The 20,029-nt window shown below is 39.4% G+C and overlaps 1 protein-coding gene across 1 annotated transcript in view; it reads right to left on the bottom strand.

Moving 5' to 3' along the window:
• COL14A1 (collagen type XIV alpha 1 chain) overlaps positions 1-20,029 on the bottom strand; it is a 134,157-nt gene that overhangs the window by 103,848 nt on the left and 10,280 nt on the right. The window contains exons 3-4 of the mRNA XM_026055693.1: positions 19,098-19,241; positions 15,675-15,761 (exon numbers count right to left, since the gene is read on the bottom strand). Coding sequence (XP_025911478.1) covers positions 15,675-15,761; positions 19,098-19,241 — 231 coding nt within the window. The remainder of the gene's footprint in view (positions 1-15,674; positions 15,762-19,097; positions 19,242-20,029) is intronic.

The raw sequence follows: 20,029 nt of genomic DNA, 5'->3' as shown, positions 1-20,029 counted from the left end.
TTTCCCAACTGAGCACACAAGCTACTTTTGGTTTTCTTTTCCTCTAGTTCATTGCTTTTCAAATTCCTCTCATCTGCCAGAGTGATTTTTCCCTACCATAAGCAAATAACTTAATAGCCATATAACATATTTTTCCACACAGGCACATTACATTGATGTCTTCAARTTTATAACATTTCTTTCTGTCCACGATTCGAGTCTCTTCCATTCCCTTACTATTTCTTTGATCTTGCACTTACAGTACAAACTAGCTAGACAGCTAAACAATGCATATAAGCCAGTCAGTTACATGACACCATATCATATATGCAGGACAGTTAAGGAAATTTTTAATAACAATAGCAGAACTAATATTAAGCCTCAAACTACTTCATTGGATGTGTTCAATGCCATTTATAGCTACTTCTCTTTATGGTGTTTCAAAGCCTTTAAAACAAAATGATCAGTCTTATCTCCAAACTCATTTGCATTCTTAAAAAGTAAAACCAAAAATCTAATACAGTATTTTATCCTGCAGACTTTAATACATGAATTTTTATTAAAAAAAATCATTCTACAGAAACTGATAATTTTATATCTTTAATTTGCATTTATATAGGAAAATTATTAATCTGATTTTGTAGAATGGGTGTAGTTGCCTTAAATTTCACACAGGATGTAGTCTATATAGGACTCCAATTACTCCATTGCATGGGATATTTTTGAAAACATCTGCCAGAAGCAATGGTAAATTTTAAATCTGAAAGCGGGAATTTAAAATGTAAACTGAGGAAAAGAGAATTACTTTAATTAAGCCAGCTGAGTTACAGACTGCTACCCAAAGTAWGCAACTATTACAGGCGTTGTCAAAAGCAAAGGAAAGTCCTATCACAAAACACAGCCTATGCTTAGACATCTGAGTTTATTTTTAGTTTGGTCAGTAACTAGGTGGTAGCTTACAATAGCCATAACCAAAATGAAACTGCTGGCTTTTAAATAAAATCATGTACTTCAGTACACACATATATACTTGAATCACACTGGTGCCTAAAGAGCAGGGTAAGGTCAACCATATAGGAATCAAAGTTATTAAAATTAGAGTAGTTCTATGGAGCTCAGTAGAGGAGCTTCATTTTTTTCTAATGAATGGTAACTGCTGCATCATAGAGACATAATTATGTTCTATTAATTGAGTTTTAGGGTTTCTCTCCCCTCATCTGTTTTCCATTCCCAGGTTTCAATGACTTCTAATGACAAAATATGAGCTTCTGAGGGTCATTTATTTTTTGAAAGATACAGCTAAACAGAACTGCCTCCACCAAAGTAGTATAAATATCTCAGTCTATTTCTGACAGATACATCATCATTGCATGCAACTGATGCTTTGTTACTACTTCTTAAGAGAACAAAGAAACTCTAAACATTATGAAACTCTCAAGGCAGCAACATCTGCCACAGTTTGACACCACCTGCCTGCCCTCTAGGTATTGAACTAAATTTGGCTGTTGAGTCTGAAAGGTCTTGGGGAAGGGAGAGGAGAGATGAGATATGAGCAGTATTTTACAGGCCACAGCCTATTCAGCCTTTCAGGAGCTACCATCCCCATGCTCACAATTTACAGCTTTCCTCCATTTTTCTTGCTTATTAGAAAGATCACTGCAAGACAAGAAATGTTACCATACATTTTTAGTACTAGATAAATAAGCCAATCAAGCAAAGACACTGCTGAAGCTAACATTTACTCCTGAAATAGCTGTCGACACCACTATGTAGACCTAATTCTGCTAACTTTCATGCATACAAGGAACCTTCACATGCTGAAGAAACTATTTTTAACTGCTCAACTCTTGTATGAAGTCAGCCATTGCATGGACAGCACACCGGGCTTCAGCAGCAGTCCTAAAACACATAAAGGGAAAATGGCAGATTTTCTGAAGCATTCAGAGAAGAAAAGGCAAAAGGGAAATAACACACATAACCAGCCTTGGAGTTCTACAGTTCTCAGAGCCATTACTTGGCTGAGGTGACGGTCCCCAAGAACACTACTGCAGGCTCCAAAGGGTTGGCTAACAAGAACCCTAAGCTTTAAGCTTGAGCTCTGCAGAAGCACTGGCTCCTTTGAGGATTCCAGGAGGCTGAGCATGAGAATACCATGGCTCCGTTCACAGGGGAATAATCAGCCAAGACACACACACACCAAACTGCAGACAGATAAGGAAACAGGACTCCCTCAGTATACACAGACAGACTAGGTCAATGAGCACAGATTACTAAACAGATGAGACACCTTTCAGGTGGAAAACATGAACTGATTAGCCTGGTGAGTAAGTTCTGTTTCAGCTACTAAATAGCACCTTTTTTAACCAAAGGGCACACTTCAATTGTAACTCGGCACACAGGTCACCAAGGGAAGGAGTACTGACAATGAGACAGTCCAGAATCTGAAAGTCCTGCATCAACAGGTCAAGAAAGAACATGAAGACCCTCAGGTTACACAGAGCAGGTGGAAATGACCCTGAAATTGTCAGTCTCCTCACTACCATCTYCTGCTTAACATTGACCAACAGTGTCACTATTAGATGAATGAGACAGACTGTGAAACGAGACTCCCCTCCCAAGGCGTAAGGAACAGCCTTGAAAGGGAATTTGGACAGCAGACAGCTCAACAGCAAAAGATTCAACACCTTCTAGGCATTCAAGACAAAGTCATCTCAAGGACTGTAGTCCCTGAAAACAGATACCAAAATGTTTACCTTAATCTCCCACTGCATTGTCCAGAGTGTAGGACAATGCAGCCTGTTCATCAGAGAGTTCAAGACAATTGGGATGCAAATCCCTGAGAGGTGAATTTGCTGATGAATGCATCAATCCCATATGATTGTAGCTTTCTTGCAAGAGGGTCTTGGCCTTCCCCTTCATTGTTCATTAATATAGCAGAGGGTGCTGATGCAGTCTGCTATGACCTCACCAGCATTTTTGGCTGTTCAAGGTTGCCAAATGGATATTAAAAACTGACCGGACTTTTAACATGTTGCTAYGTAGCTTCAGTTTCAAACACTAGGTAGTGTTTTATGTCAAAGAAAATCACCACTCATGAGATGCAAAGATATTTACTTTTCTCATAGTCATAAGCAAGCATACAGCCTTCAAATGGTGGCATTATGAAAATTCATGCTGTCACATGATCAAGAAATGTTCAAGAGTGTCTCAGCATGGCAGCAATGAGAGTATTTAAATAATGAAACATGTCAATGTAGACCATGAATCTGTCTTAAGATAATAGGTTCTTGCTGCCAGCAGAATCCAGCCATGCCAGCGCACTTTATGAATTGGATTGATACTCAAGACCAATGACCTGAGGAGCTGAAATGCAGTCTGAAGAGAATGAAAGACAGTTCATTCAGCTGAGCTTTTATTAATCAGTAATTCAAGTATGGGAATAGCAGTCTCCCACTTCCCTATGAACAGCTTGCACAAAAAATAGTCAATGCCTGGGGGAAAGCCACCAAGAACATGAAGAACCCAGACAGAAGGGCTTTCGGTTGGCAATGCTTCAGACATACCATGAATTATACATATTTCCTCTACAGAGGTATGAGGATAAGCATCTTATAACTCTAGGGTTATGAATCTAAATAGTCCTGATATTAGGAGCTGGAYCATTTCATGACAAAATTGAAACTTATATTTAGGTTCAAGACAGGCCAAGTCTCTTTTTTCACCCTGTACCAACCATAAAGCTCTCATTTTCTGAACTACAGGAGAATCTATTCTTTAGATATCTGTGCCAACACTGAATCTACTTTTCAACAAAGCAGATGCACTCAAGCAGAGTTCCTAAAGAYGGACAGGGAGAGAGTCTGTGGATTACAGAGAGGCAATCTGTCTAATCTCCAGCTTTTGCCTGACCTGGAACACTGTATGAGAGGTAATGCACAGCCATACCCATTTATATGATGCTAACATTACCAGATGGAGGAAAAGCAGCAGAGCTAGGAGCAGGAGCCAGGAGATAAGTGGAGTCCATGGGTAAGAATGGAGACTGGCCATAATTTCTAATAATAAGCTTTTTCTTTTCTGACAAAGCAAAAGTAGAGTTTGTCTGGCATACAGAAATTGAAAAAGGTATTCAGCAACCTCAATGTTAATACAAAATCTCAAACCAAGCTAAGGTAAATATTTACAATTTTACAGACTTCCAAAACAGGSCAGTTAAAAAATATCTACAGAAGACCCTTCTTATGCTAAGATCAAATCCAAAAAAATAATTTCTCTCTCTCTGTATTCAGCTGACCTAATGTGGATGCTTTCTTCATCTCTCTTGCCTGATCTCACTTAAAACCATGATTCCTGCTCCCACRATCAGCCTGCATTATTTAAACAGACCACTTTCCCAAGTCAAGGCTTTATAGCCACTTTTGGGTCTTCAGTTTCATTTATATTCAAACTTTATTTCTCCCAAGAGCATATTTATCTTTTATTCGGACAACTGTGACATTTTTACAACTAAACTAATGCCTATTTATCCCCTTCAGAAATGTAAATCTTACAAAGTATCATCTCTCAAACTTACTGGCCTGTTCTTCCTATTCGACTCAAAGAGTAAACACTGCCTTCTCCCATGCCTTCCGTTCTCAAGTGGCCAACACAAACCTGTACTATTAGAAACATAATTCAGACAAACATCTAAGAAGCAGAAATAGACTGGAGTTCACTTAGCTTGACAGATTTACAATAGTATTTCAACAGATTTTGGGCAAAGCAACTCGCTATCCTTCCTACTCAGAGCCTATTTTCAAAGGATCTTGTAGCCACAGCGATGATGATGGTGTTACAGGACCTAATGCTGCACGCACAGCTGCAACCATATACTCTATGCAGTTTGAAGTCCGGAGTCCATCAAGGCAGTAAGGCAGAACCATTCAGGTTTTTGTACTCAAAGTGACCAAAGAGGTCTGGTAATCATCCTGATCCCATATAGCTGACACAGGAGTGCAGTCTCCTGTCCCAGCTATTGGGAGCTTACGGTCACAACCTCTAAACTTGGTTTGGTTGGTCTTCTCCAAAGCAACAACCAAAACAATGGTAAAGGAAAGGCTTTAAGAACTATGCCCATCTCAGTRTTGTTATTTCCTATCAGTTTTTCTGGCCATGGAAGGCAGGAAGCAGGTGTCTGCCAAAAAGTCCTAGCCAGGTCCATAAAAGCATTGTGGTTGAAATAGGAAATCCAACTTGCAAATGGTAGTTAAAAGACACGAAGTTGTGAGAAGGCTTAGCTATGCCCTCCAGAGATATTCATAGGGTGAACTCCTGGAATAAGCATTGATCAGGCACAGCACAATGAAACTGAACTAAAGGAGAATTCATCCAAGAGTTCCCCTGCAACAGAGCTCTCCTGGAAATCCTCCAGCGACTAACAAGGAACTCCTACTGTACAAAGCTCTACACAGTGGCAGATAGGTTTACAGACTAGCTTGGAAAGTTAATGAATGACTCATCAAATTCTGCCTTCTGAGAAGCAGAGAAACCAACACAGCTTGGATGGGATATCCTATACTCATGTGCCAGAGATGGCAGTGGTATAGCCTGATAAGATTACTTCCTCTCCTCTCGTTAAACAGATGTTCTCATCACCTGGAGTTGAGGAAGGAGAGGACAGTTTCTTTTGATGTTGAATCTCCATGCCAGACAGAAGGAAAAATGGAGCCATCTCTGCATGGCATCAGGAAAAAAAAAATCACCGTCAAAAAAAAAMCCACACCTCATTCACTTGGCATGGATGGGGGCCTGCAGATAGGACTGCTGGGCAGGTACCAAGTGGAGCCCGAAGCAGAGATCTTTTAGCACGGCATAAAGATGGTACTCTGGTGGTGACACCACTGACACACCAGACTGGCTACAGGGGGTCCAGTGAGAGTTCTGTTGGCAAAGACATCTGGCCAGCTGCTGCTTTCAGCAGTGGTAGCTGAGATGGGATGCATCATGGATCCTCAGCTTGGGCCATGGTTGGGCAGAACAAAGCCTTAGAAGTGAACCATAAGCCAAAGTGCTAGAGTCTAAAACCAGATGGGTCTATAAAATTCCTCCTGGGGTTGAGTAGCCTAAGAGTAGTAAGCGGAGTGTGGTAAGGGGAACATAATCCTAAACACCTATCAAATCTTTGTGGTGGTCCAAAAGGTTCTCAGAATGCTGCAGCATGGTCCAAGCATTCCACAATCTTCTGAAAGAGGACATTGAGATCTAAGGTTATCCCTCTGAAAGAGCACAGATAGTAGATTTTTTTTGTTTTGTTTTGTTTTTGACATGGTCTTTCAATACTAGCAAATGCTACAACAACCAGGTATACACCACACACACATCAGTTACTTACATACACGTCAGTCACAGGAACGCATGCCACACAGTGTTGAAATGTAATTTTGGAGAACTAAAATCCTCATCAAGATGGTAAGCATAGAACTYAAATGTGAACTGAAAAAAAAGCAGTCCTAAAGTACTGTAACAGGCTACATGGAGCCTGTATCACAAGCTGGGGGTATTTAAATGGCAGCAAAYATGCGTCCTGCTGCATACCTGAGAAGGTGACGCCTCCATATACCCTTTACAGACATTGCAAAGATGAAAYGTTCAAGTCTCAGTATGATGTATACATACCTTTTAGGGAAATGTAGACAGTAGCCTATCTTTTAGACAAATGCATTCAACACTTCTAAACTTCACTTTAGTTTGGTGCAGTCTCTGTTTACTTTTCACACATGCAACACATGAACCCTATTAYACTAAAGTACTCCACAGTGTTTAAAGCGCTTACTCACATCTCCAAGGTAGGAAATGCATCTGCCTCAATGTTGCAGTATCTAAGAAACCAAGATACTAAAAACTAATAGCTAGGGTTACGTCTACACTTTCTAAGGGAGGACAGAGCAGAAAGCCTGGAGCTATCTAGTTGTGAACAGGCTAGTATATTCACTAGGCACAGTGCTGTGTTGGATGACGTAAGTGCACTGCTATCAGTTTTGTAGTAAGCTTGGTTGCATCTAGTTCAAGAAACCCTTCAATATTACACTACACTGTGTAGGAACCAGAAAAAAGACATGCAGAAACTAATCAAAAATCGCTCATCAGCAACTGCTAGTCATAGAACTATCAAAAGTCATGAGATAGCTCCCTGGTGACCTGATGTTTTTTGTGCTTTAGCTACTGGGCAGGCTCAGTGCTATTCACAGGCCAAGTAGCTCAGTGTTTGTCTCTTGTCTAAATCTAATACAGATGTAGAAACTATACATTTCCCTGGTAACACCTCTCCTATCAAAGAACTAGGTCACCATCCTTCTGGGACAGGCAAGAAAAAAAAAGTCTAAAAAAATCATACTTCTGTCTATYGCTCTGACTGATGCTGGCCAGATATTGTATAGAAAGGGATGAGTATCTTCTTGGAAACAAGAAAGCAAGGTTGAACCTAAACTAGTAATTAGGTATTCACAGAACAGATTATTCCAGGAATAATCTAATCTAATCCTAGATTCACAGAGAAAGACAAAAGAATCTCACAGAATTTAAGACTGCAGAAAAAAAGAAAAAAAGAGCAAAGATACAGGGAATAGAAGACTGAGAGGAGACAAGATGTCATCCACATCAAAATACAAAGACAAGARACACAGCCCATGAACAACAGTTTTATTGTGCACTGAAGAAATGGAATCTCCTTTCTTCCACCTGCTGTGGTTATTCTGGAATATTCATTCATTGTTATACAATAAATCCGTATTTTTGCTATGCTGGTTCAGACCCTTAATCCAGTTTCAGAGGGAGATGTATATTGCATTTGCTGTAATACCAGCAGACATAGAGTATGTTAGGTTATGTGATAAAAAGCTCCTCTCTGCACACAAAGGAGCACAGAACAGTGGSAGGTGGGGGGAACCTGACTAATAGCCTGGCCTGGCTGCTCCCTGGGCCATCACAGGTGAGCAATCAATCCATTTCAGGGTGAAACCCATGATGAGTCAAGTGAAAGGTTCTCTGGAACACCGTTCGGACTGAGGTGGTTACTGCCTATCAGGTGATGGGACTTATTACGGGATGCAGGGCAAGAGCTTTTGGGGATTGTACAAGACTTAGTATGGGATGTTTAGGGGAGGAACCAAAGGCAGAGAAAGGGAGGCATCAGGGTGGTTTGGGGAGGAACACACATGGGAAAATAGAGGGATAAGGGGACAAAAAGGGCCAATCACATGTAAATGGGCAGCTAGTCAGTACACTTGACTGGCCAAGTCCTGTGTCTGATCACCAGTCTGTCCTGTCTTCTCTTCAAACTCCACTTCTGATTTCTGGGGTGAGAGGCTCTCTATTCTGTGTGCATATGTGTGTGTGGAGGTCTACAGGCTAGCAACTGGAGTGGGTACCGCAAGCCACAGGGCCCATATGTCTGTGGTGCCAGCAAACAGAGAGCTGAGTGGAGAGAGACTAGAGTGAGTGAAAATTAAGTGCTGGCAACCGGGGTTGGACCACAGATCACAAGGGCTCATGTCCATGCTCCCTGAAACTTGAGCAAGTCAGGGTGTGTGTACCACTGTGTGATGGCTAACAAATATCAAGCCGGACTAGCTGGTGAATAGGATAAGCAGCTTGGGAGCCAGGTATCGAAGCAACCATAAGTCTGGGYCAGGTATGTATGTGTCTCTGTGAGTGAGACAAGTAGAGAAGACAGCTCCTGGAGGGACCACAAGGTCCAGGTCAACCACTCATAAGATCGTAAGGTCTAGGGGTCAACTAAGAGAACTAACCTGTTTCATGTGTGTGTCTCTGTGCATGAGGCAACTGAGACAAGAGGATCCAAGGGGCTGTTACTTGGTAGACAGAGTGTCTAAGCCCAGTCGCTGGAGGGATCCATAGTGTGTGTGTCTGTGCATGTTTCGGTGTGTTCAAGGGAGTCTGTGGAACAGCAGCTGGAATGGGGCTGTGGGCTTCAGGGGCTCACCTGCCCAGGTGCCAGTAGCTGGGGAGAGTGAGGATCCAAGACCAGTTACTAGAGGATCTGCATTGTATATATATGCATATATTTCCAAATAATGGGCTTATATCCTGATCAGCCAGAAAGGGGAACAGGATGAGGCCTTTGGTGCTGTTTGCATCTACATGAATGCTGAGTGTTTCTGTCTGTGAGGATCTGTGTGGCCATATATGTGTTGTATACATGTTTTTGTGTGTGTGCCTATTGGACATGCTCAGCCTTGCTACAGGTTGGATCTTAGGGCATGGAGCTGCAGCATCCTTGCTTCTCTTGGGCTACTGGATTTGGCAATCCCTAACACAATACACAAAAGAACTCACACCAACTGTGGGAGAGACAAGCACTTTCCAGTAACCTAACAGGTATTTCCTTTTAATCTCAGATTGCAGAAAAAGATTAATGTGCAACAAGCTGAAAAGGTAAGGACTGTTTAGGAAGAACAGAATAGCACTGGGGAGAAATGCCCACATACAAAACAGTTACAATCTCCTTCTGCTTGCTCATAATGCAAGAGCCAAAGTGCCCTCCAAAGAGCTCAGGGAAACACCATTAATAAGGCTAATTACAGGTTGCATAAAGACATAGTTAATGAATTCCATAGCCTAAGAGTTCAGTAAGTAATAAAAAAATAGAAAAATGTCATGAACAAAACCTACATCTGCAGTTACATTAGCCATGGATGAAGTGAGTAAGACTATGAAACACAGCCAATACAGCAGAAGTTCAGAAGGTATTCATTCCTGTGGCTTAGTCAAATACTTCATAGCACTCATTTCATACTGTCTAGTAACACTTACTGAGGCATTTGACATTAACTAAGCAGATGAGCTAATAAATTAGATGATTAGTCTCTTCTGTTGAATAGTATCTTAATTACACCACTGTGAAGTTTTTTCCTCTATTTAACCTAGTGCCATTCAACAATTATGGAGTAAATGTCTAAAGCTTATTCGTATCAAAGCTGATAGCACTATTAGGAAAAGATATGCATGTGATCATAGGAGTAAGAAAGCAAATCAGTGTATTTTTCAGGTTTACAGTATCTCTGTTTTCTAGCACTATCCAAAATCACCAAAGTGACTCACTGCAAGAGCTATATAATACAAGCCCCAGATTTGCATGTTATGACATGTCATCCCTCAAAACGATTTTTGTGTTATCCAATAGTATGTGTATCACTAGAAGAAAAAAAAGTATTATGAAGGAGAAACATTCAGAGCAATGACAAAACCTCACACAAATAAAAAGACATAATTACTTTTCCACTAAATGTAATTTTGCTTTCAAGGATTGTAGAAAGCAGGTAAATACCATTTGGAGGACAAAAAAATCTAAAATTATCTCACTGCAAAACAGATGAACTTTGGACATGTCTACACAGTTTTTGCAGGCAGCTGAGAACTTCTACACATGGACCAGGAAGATAAATGTTATAACAAAGGCTACAAAAGATCCAGCACCAAAGAGACACTGTTTTTGCAGGATTCAGAGCACAGACAGAACATATTCACCTGAAAGAGACTGCAGGCATACTTACCCGCTAAGTATTAACAGGAGTAAGTATTATACAAGACTTATGGCTTAAGAAGCAGAGAGAAAGTCTTCCCAAGAGACTTTCTGATACTTTATGAATCCCCAAAGCACTAAGAATTGGAATTTAGAACAATACAACCAAAATATCTTCTCTGTGCAGGCCTGAGCAGTGAAGACAACAAAGACGAGGGTGGGACTAGCACGTGTCAGAGGGAATGCTCTGATCTGGGTGAGCAGCCATTCTCCAGTGTATGTGCATAACCTTGATCTGGATTACTAATAATATTAAATTCTTTAAAAGGAAACATATTTGTTTATCTAGGTTGCTTATCCAAGTYGCTTTTACCTCTTCCTCACAAACTTTTGTACTTAAACTAATGTAGAAATTTAGGAATATCAATCAAAACACATGATCAACAGATTARCTATAAAACTCTTTCTCAAACTTCTACCTGCTTGTCAGTCTTCCATGATGAAAACTCATATCTAGCTTTTATTCTCAGTTCATTTATCCTAMAGCTTCCCCCTGCATCCTCTCTGAGCAGGGAACTGAGGGGCAATATTCTTTCTCTCAGGGCAATTGGCCCCACTCTGGCCCAGGCAGCTTGGGTGAGTTTCTGTCAGTTTGGTTTCCAGCACGTGCTAGAGAAGACTCCATCAGCAGGAAGCATCTATGGAATTTAAAATGCCTATGTTTTAGCCAGTTTTCACCAAGTGTGGGAGCTGCAGTTCTCCCAGGATTTCTAACTAAGCCACACTTTGGTAGATTTTTATAGGAATCGGTAAAAAAAGCACCTGTCCCTAACGGACTTGYGCCAGGGATGAATGACAATTTTAGATGGTCAGGTCAAACCAACCAGCATATACTGCAACATATGATGAAGATCACTGACCTCCCTAACAAGTCATATTTACTGTATGAATATATTACTTGCATTTTATGATGAGAAAGTAACTGTTACATTGCATCATATGTAAATCACTTTAGATCATTCTATAGGAGCTTATTTCTCATTGTTTTAATAGCTTACAATCTGTAGAAGACTTTTATCTTGCAAAAACTTCATTCTGTAGAGCAATCTGGTCTATAGATGCTCTATGCTGTCCTAAGTCATCCAGACTTCAGACGGGCATAGGAATTTTCTGAACAGAACAGATTTAAGAACTTGTGTAAGCATTTTGCTCTATTAGGACATTAATAGAATGCCTCTCAACTAGAAAACCCCCAAAATAATGTCTGCAAGCAAGAAAATAAAATTGGCCCTCAGGGTTTTGTTTTTTTTCATTGAGATGGGTAGCTAGAATTAAGACACACACAGAAATAGTCTGAAGAGAATTTGCCACGGGATATAGTTAAAATGCTGTGAATTCTCCCCTCCCCAAAGGGATCTGATCAGAGAATCACTTGTAGAAGCTCTTTGAAAAACTGTAAAACATCTGAGAAGGCACAGAATGTATTAACCCCTTTCACTGTACAGAAAGGAGCTTTGTACATGAGGGAGTTGGAGAAGTGCCAGGGTACAAGTAGTTGAATATCAGAGCGTGCTGAAAGAAGCTGAGTCTGTGAACTTTATCTGAATAGAGAGAAAGAGAAAAGGCTCCTGACATTATTAATATGAGTGTGTGACAGTGACAAATCACTAAGCTCAAATCTGACAGGTTCTGAAAACTACAGAAAGAAGATTCAAGACTTGAAAGTGTCTGTGCAGGAGAACTAGACAAGGTTTCTAGAAATCAAATATAAAGTGAACATTTGATGGATAAGTGCTAGACTTTAAAGCTGAATTAATTTGGTACAATGATATTACTGGAGGTTTGTTGAGATAAGAGCATAGTATTTGGTGCAGGATTTTAAAACTGCTTGAATTGGCAGGACACAATAGATGGAAAATTTTAATCTAGGTTACTGAAGCTGCTGGGGRAACTACCAGCAAGCCACTCAAGCCATTGACAGAGTCACATAAGGACAGAGGTAAATCCAAACATCAGGTAATTTAGAGACAGAAGAAAAAGGTAGATTTGGGGTCTTAGGAGGAGACAACCACACCTCCCCAGCACTACCTGGAGCCTCAAATACTAGGTAATAAAATAGAGGACAGCACTGCAGAACTAATCCTCCAAATCATGGAGAAAAAGAAGAGTAAGAAGCTTAGAAACCATCTGGAATCATTAATGTAGGTATCTGTCTTATGCTTCTTACTGAAGAACCAGYTTCTGTGAATAGAAGGCTTATGGTGAAATCTTTGTCCCACTGAAATTGTTGGGTGTTCTCCTGTTTTCTATTATGTGATCCTTAAGAAGTATATTAGCTAAGTATTTATGAATACCAAATTCCAATGATTATATAGCTTTTTTGCCTTTCAGCAACATCAGCAGGATACACATAGACCAGATCATAGCAGTTAGCATAATGCACAAACAAGACCTTGCAATATTTAGAGTCCACACCCTTTTTCAAATACTTTGACAAGTGCATTATTGCGTTTTAATAGTTTTGTCCCAAACCACTGAATTCAGATTATTTGGGCTACTAAATGCAAAACCTGCTTTAATATTCACATTGAAGAACTTTGCCAAACAATTCTCCATATGCAGAATGACCAATGACCTCTGCCTTTATAAGGCTTGCAAAGACTCTATAGTTTTTTCTTATATAAACATCCTTAAGTAAGAGGTGGGACAGATGTCCACAGAAGCCATCTCCTTTCCTCAAAAATTGGCTCCAATACTTGCAGAAATGGTGAAACAGGCTTTTGCTATTCTTTCAGTCAAGACCAAAAGCAGAAATCATAACCACTTCCTGGCAATACCAATACAGAAAATGGTTGTTTTAAATTTGTTTTGCGTATAAAGATCGCCCTTGTTTTCAAAAAGTATACTGTACTAACTAATGTTTTATTTTGTGCTTTTAACTCCTAAAGTCTCATTAACTAGATCAAGGATATAATGCAGCCACAGAATATCAGGGTTGCTGTTAAACCCACCAAATTTAGCCATATACTAACTTGTTATGAAACCAATTAATTGCTGGCCTGAATTCATTTGGTCGTACTCAAATCATTTCCTGTCAAACATCTGCAGAGGATCAAATTATTCTTCATGGTTTTATCATAAAATTTTGCTTTTAATTCTTTAATCCATTTCTTTCACAGACTCTTCCTGAATTTCTTTTGATCCAATTTCAACTTGAGGGGGAAAGGTCTTTAGATATTATGCTAGGGAAGTTTTGAGATATTTATTCTTTCTGTATCAATTCTTAATTCACTTCTGTCCCAGCTATGCATTTTTTGCTGATGCTGTTATTTCTACATAACTTTTGTGCTTGGACTCCCACCCTACTCGCAGTGAAGTCATTCAGCTGGAATCTCTATCACTTTCAATAGTCATTATACTGTGCAAAGGGAGAAAATATGAAATAGCTAGACAGCAGGAAAATGTTCATTATATTAAAATATAGCTGGATTGAAATTAAGGCTAAACAAAAGCAAGATTTCATAAAAATTAGCAAAGTTTTTTTTTTCTTTTTGGTCAGTTTTGCTGGTTGAGAAATTTGTACGTTTTGCCTTTCTTTCAGATATACACCAATTTTTTAGTATAAGATGCTATAGAAAATGTAAGACAACATCTTTTCACAAGTACTAGATGAAAATGTACTTTGCTCCAATACATAAGAATTCCAATATCTTTCTACAACCAATGAGGTTCAGACAACTGAAAAGTTGGGGGGGGGGGTGAGTTATAGATTTTCCAAGTAAACAAGAATCCTAAAAAGGAAGAGACTGCAGATCCGGTTTCCCCTTGCCAACTGCATTTTTGCCCCTACTCTGTGAAGAAAGCATAAATCCTCTCCCTCAATCTGGCAGACACTTTCCTCTGTCTGCATTTAATCAACACTTTCCTATTACGGGCCCAGTTTTCCCTCCTTGAACTTTTATCACTTGTCCCTCATTAAGAAAAAAATTCACATTTTCCTTCTTCAGCGCTCTCATTTCTTCCAACTTGGTCTTCTTCTAGAAAGAGGACGAAAGAGAGATCACCTATCCATTACCCCATCCTATCTTAATAGGTATAACTTGCTTCTTCAAGTGTAGTACAAACTATCTAACATTTTCCCCAAAATACATAATGTGATGAATTTAAGGGTGCTTTGGCTTGAACAATGCTGTATGGAAACAAACTTGCATATTGTTAATAAATACAAGACACAAATACTTATGGTAAGACAAAAAAAACACTGAAGACAGAAACATTTGCATGGGCTTCATGGAACTCTGGATGAGGTCTTTGATACTTCTCGGTATTGCATTACTGCGATACAGAGCTAAAAGGGACTGGCAAAACATGAGCCTTGAAACTGTCCAACTTATTCACAGGGAGACTATTTAAGGTCATATCAAGCTACTCCTGTCTCTGCTTGTTCTGTAAATCATAAATAACTACTGAAAGGAATAATTACTGTCAGAGTTACTTCATAAAGAAGATGGTACTTGAATTTTTGAATAAGGGGAAACAGAGTTATATATTAAGTGTAAAATGGATTTTACTGCCTATACTAGATGTGCTTCTCATGACAAGCCATGTGACATATCACCAGAAGTCTGACTCCTTGCAGATGGATAAAATGGACTTTCTTCCCTCCAAATACGTTCAAATGTTTTCATATATACGGCCCACATTAGTATCAAGATATCAAGTTATTATGTGCAGAATTACACAATAATACTAATTTGATTTAGGTGTCACTTAATACTGGATGTCTGACTTGTAGTCAATATGATATGACATTATTATTACATATGAATACACTACATTCTTTCACTATTCAAAGTGTATCAGGTGGGAACATCCAGGCAAATGATTTTTTATGCAGGTTCAAAGACTGCTTTTATGTTCTCCATTGTGGTATTTAATGCCTACTGTCTAAAGTGATAAAGCAGAACACGGAACTAAAGCAATCCCTCTTTTGTAGCAACTCTCCAATATTCCTGAAAATTTTGATTTGCCYTTCTGTTTAACTGCTAAAAATTGTAATAACCTTGGAATCAGATTTAAAATACAGATTTAAAGAAAATCTATATAATGGCCAGGTTAAATAAAGAAGCTGATTATTATCAGAGTATCACACAAATCATATGTGTTATGATCTGACCTTCTGGAGCTGGTTTACTCGCATTTGTTTTTTCCGGATCCTTCACCTTGGATTTACTTGTTTCTTTTCTTCTTTCTATATCTTTAACTAGAAAAGTAAGGGGAAAAAAATCAATCAAACTAGAAAAAGCACAGTCAGATGCATATTATTTTCCTCTTTCAGACAGAGGAGACATTTCCTGCAATATCTGGCAACACACTTAGGTAACAAGTGACTGTTACCAGGTTTTCCCTCCCTTCATTTGGGTTTATTCTTTTCATGAATCTGCCCACAACTTATCATCATTAAAGTTCTCAAAAGTGACTCTCCTCACACAGGAGAGGCCAAATGCAATGACATCAGTATCTAAGCCCACGCTGACAAGAGCCAGCATTGGAAATACAGCCCAGAAAGCTGGCAAAGCTAGCTGGGGAAAATCCAGCATTCCAGGGTTCCACTCCAAGTCATCCTGCACAAAAGCACATAAGCCAGCTGTTATATTATCCTCTTTAAAGATTCAGCTTAGATCCCATGCCCAAATCTGTGTTCAGGGCACCAAATACTCCCATAACAGAGCTGCTCCTGAGCTCAGAATTCAACAGTTTCCTGTCCCAGCAGTGGGTGGGATGGCTCCCTTATTTTGTTCCAGAGCTGATGTTACAGACAAGCAGAACCCAGCCTGATTAGCAATTCCTAATATTATATTAGTAGCCATAATCCTTCATAATCTGAAAGATCCTGGCAAAATCATTGCTGAAGTCACATATTTTTCTAAAAAAAAACTTTCAGAGTTTCCTTAGAAAGTTAATTGGTGTCAACACCTCAGCTGTCTACAATGACCAGGAACAGCTTAAAAACTAAACAGAGAAGATCTCTCACAGGAAATAAAATTCTACTCCAATTAAAATCTTTAGTTTATGTAGAGCTGGATTATTACCAACATTCATCAAAGCAGTCATTGAGTCTTAGCCAAGATCAGACTCACTGTGCTAAGTCCCTTACAAAACACTGGGAGAGGGTGAAGGAAGACTGTCCATCTCTTGCGACGTATGATATAAAATAGACAATACAGGTATTCTAATTTACAAAAGTGGAACCAAAGCCGAATGGATTTCACTGGTTTACCCAACTGTATATGGAATATCTGAAACAGAGCCCAGAAACAGAGTTCTTCCAAGTCCCAATCCAAAATATAACCACAAGACCATTGTCAAACATCGTGGTGTAACCTTCAGGAAGATAAGCCTCTGCAGAACTTCGGGCCTTTGCAATCCAAGTACAGATGTATGAATACTAATGAAAAGTAACTGAAATTTTGACTCCTCTCCCCAGACTAATATATCATGTGTACCTGTATATCACCTGTCCCCTTAAACAATGGTTGTGAAACATTCACAAGTAAATTCAGGTCCACAAGCTTGCTGAGGAGTCAACTTCTATCAGTGCAGACCTTGGTTATTAGCTGGGTTACAATAAAGCCTTGAAGACACCAGATCTTATTCAAAAGTCTGGGTTTAATCTTTACCTTAACAAGTCTCCAAATAAAGTAAAAGAGGTTGAATTGCCAGAATAATACTAGGAAGAAAGGATGTCATTGCTCAGCCAACTGAGAGCATTCCTTTGAGGAAAGGCTGAGAGCAAGCACCACTAAGGAGCTGCTGCTGACTTCCTCTAACTTTAGTGCTGTTGAAGATACCGAAACACCAGGGTGAGTCTCCAAAGGAGAAACAGTACAAACGTCTGTGAAAATGCTCATAGGAGACAAGTTGGTCACATCCGTACAGAGATTTTGGGGATTTGGGAAAACCATTTCTAACTGTCAAAATTCTAGCCACATTGGAAGAAGAGACAGGAACAACAGTTTTATTCACCTATTTGCACAAACGATTAACTTATCTACTGCATGTTTTATGGCTGCATTTTAAAAGGACAAAATTCTCCAGTGACCTTTGTTAATTGCAAATTGCATACTATGTAAGATAACTTACAAGCAGTATTAGAATAAGAAAGTATATCTGACTAYGTAAGAGCAATAGTCTCTTAACAACACAATTTTATTGTAGGTTTGAGAAGGACTTTCTTTGTACATCAATTACAATTCAGCAGCATTAAAAACACATTTTCAATGCACTAGAACCCAGGATATTCTCAAAGCTTTGGATTTGTTTGACTTTTTATCATCTTAAGAATTAGTGACTACTTTGTCAGAAAAGGGGGAAAAAACATAAAAATACCAGATAAGAAAAAAGAAATCTTTGCATACATGCTGTATCTGGTTTTACTCACGTAAGGCATTATACTGTCAAATGGAACTCCAGTCTCATTAAGTGTTACATGTTTTCATTGGCAGCAAAGAAAGAACATAATTAAATAGAACATAACCCCCACATTCTTAAATCAAGCTGCCAACTCTGCTTTTCCTAAGGAATAGAACTAGTTTAAAAAACAAATACACCTAATATTACAGAATTTGGTGTAACTGTTCTGTAGGCTGCTCTTAAAGCTAAAGTAATCTGTGGTTTTGTGGGTTTCCTATGCAGAGTGGTACTTAAAGTAGTAAACACACAGTTGCAGTGGTGAAAAACTRGGACTTTGACACATACCACATCAAATAGTCAGCACATTTTATCATGTGCTGATTCTGAGAGAAAGGTGGTTTAGCAATGACAGCAAGAGAGTAGTATCCTCCATAAATAGTTATTAAAATATTCACAGTGTTGAAGGAATTCAGAACGCTTTCAACTGTACTCCCAGATTGTCGCATTTTTGTCTTCATTGACCAAATCTGTACTGATCCTGTTTAACTGATCCAGAGCTGTTTAAGAGGTAAATCAGGACAAATCAGCATTCTGCCTGTGAAATAGTTGTAAGAACACTATGTTTTTGCTACATATAGGCATTAATACAGACATTAAGGTTATGTGCAGGTCAGATAAAAGAGTCTTGAATATAATTTGCAAACATATTTGACAGCTGAAGACCAGTAAGAACTTAGCCTTTGATAGTATCACTGAACTAGAAACTGGTTGACAGTTGGCATAGCTCCAAGAACCTTTTAACAAAAAGAGTTGGACAGAGGGGAGGAAATTTTTAAAATATCATAATATAGCTCTTCCCTTCTTGTTTCTGCTTACTGGAGATTCTCTTCCATGAGACATCAACTAATTTCATAAAGGAATGAGGAAGATAGGGATCCTGAAACAATGGAAATGGCAATAGCCCAAAGCACCTCAGGATAAAAATCTCTTGTGTAACAGCAATYGCAGTAAGTCAGGCCTCCAGCTGTACTGTGCAAGGTAAAATCTGTGGCTCTGATCAGCCTCCCTCCACAGCAAAAAGGGTTTTTCCATGGTCCCTCTCTACATCTGAGTTTGCTACAATTTCATAAATCACATAAAATAGCTGATAAAGAAATTCCGTATGTCAGATATAAAAGATACATACTTCTGAACTGGCCTTGGGCTGGCTTGCTCTCCTTGTCTTCACTGAATGCAATGATCTGAAGGGCATAGTTTTGATCTGGAATAAGTCCTTGAATAATTGCTTTGGTTGCAGTATTTTGAAGAATTAACTGATTGGTTTTTCCACCTGTAATGGGAAAGACAAAAAAAAAACAACATAACTTTGTGTTTGCTTTCCTTATAATAAGGTAAATCTAATGACTTAAAGCTACCTCAAGCTCTACAATGAACCAAGTGTAACTGATTACCCACTTCCAGAATGATCCAGACAGCCAGGCCAGAGTCAGAGCATCCCAGAAAAGCAAGAAGTCAGGCAGCCTGACCAAAGACTTTACGAGGATACAAATATTCTCTGTGATTGATCAGCCTTACCTATATACCTGGGCCTCATGGAATAGCCAAGGTGCCTAACATAACTATTTTCTTAGGAAGAAAGAAACATTTGGCAATAAGAGGAAGCAGCTTAAGAAAAGGTCAAAACAAACCAACCAGCCAACCCACAAAGCATGGAAGGGCTGCTTAAGACAGAAAGAATCACAGACTAAAGAATAATCATAGAAACATAGAACCATATACGTTGGAAGGAACCTCTGGAGATCTCCAGTCCACCCTTCTGCTCAAAGCAGATCCAGTTAGAGCAGGTTGCTCAATCACAGAATCATACTCAGAATCACAGAGTGGTTGTGGTTGGAAGGGACCTCTGGAGATCATCTAGTCCAACCCCCCATGCTCAAGCAGGGTCACCTAGAGCACATTGCTCAGGACCCTATCCAGATGGCTTTTGAATTTATCCAAATATGGAGATTCCACGACCTCTCTGGGCAACCTGTTCCAGTGCTCTCTCACCCTTCCTCATGTTCAGATGGAATTTCCTGTGTTTCAGTTTGTGCCCGTTGTCTCGCGTCCTGTCACTGG

This window comes from Apteryx rowi, unplaced genomic scaffold (assembly GCF_003343035.1).
Source record: "Apteryx rowi isolate R43461 unplaced genomic scaffold, aptRow1 scaffold_125, whole genome shotgun sequence".
Lineage (NCBI taxonomy): Eukaryota > Metazoa > Chordata > Aves > Apterygiformes > Apterygidae > Apteryx > Apteryx rowi.
Note: the sequence above shows the minus strand (reverse complement) of the source record. Positions and strands in the feature narration are given on the sequence as shown.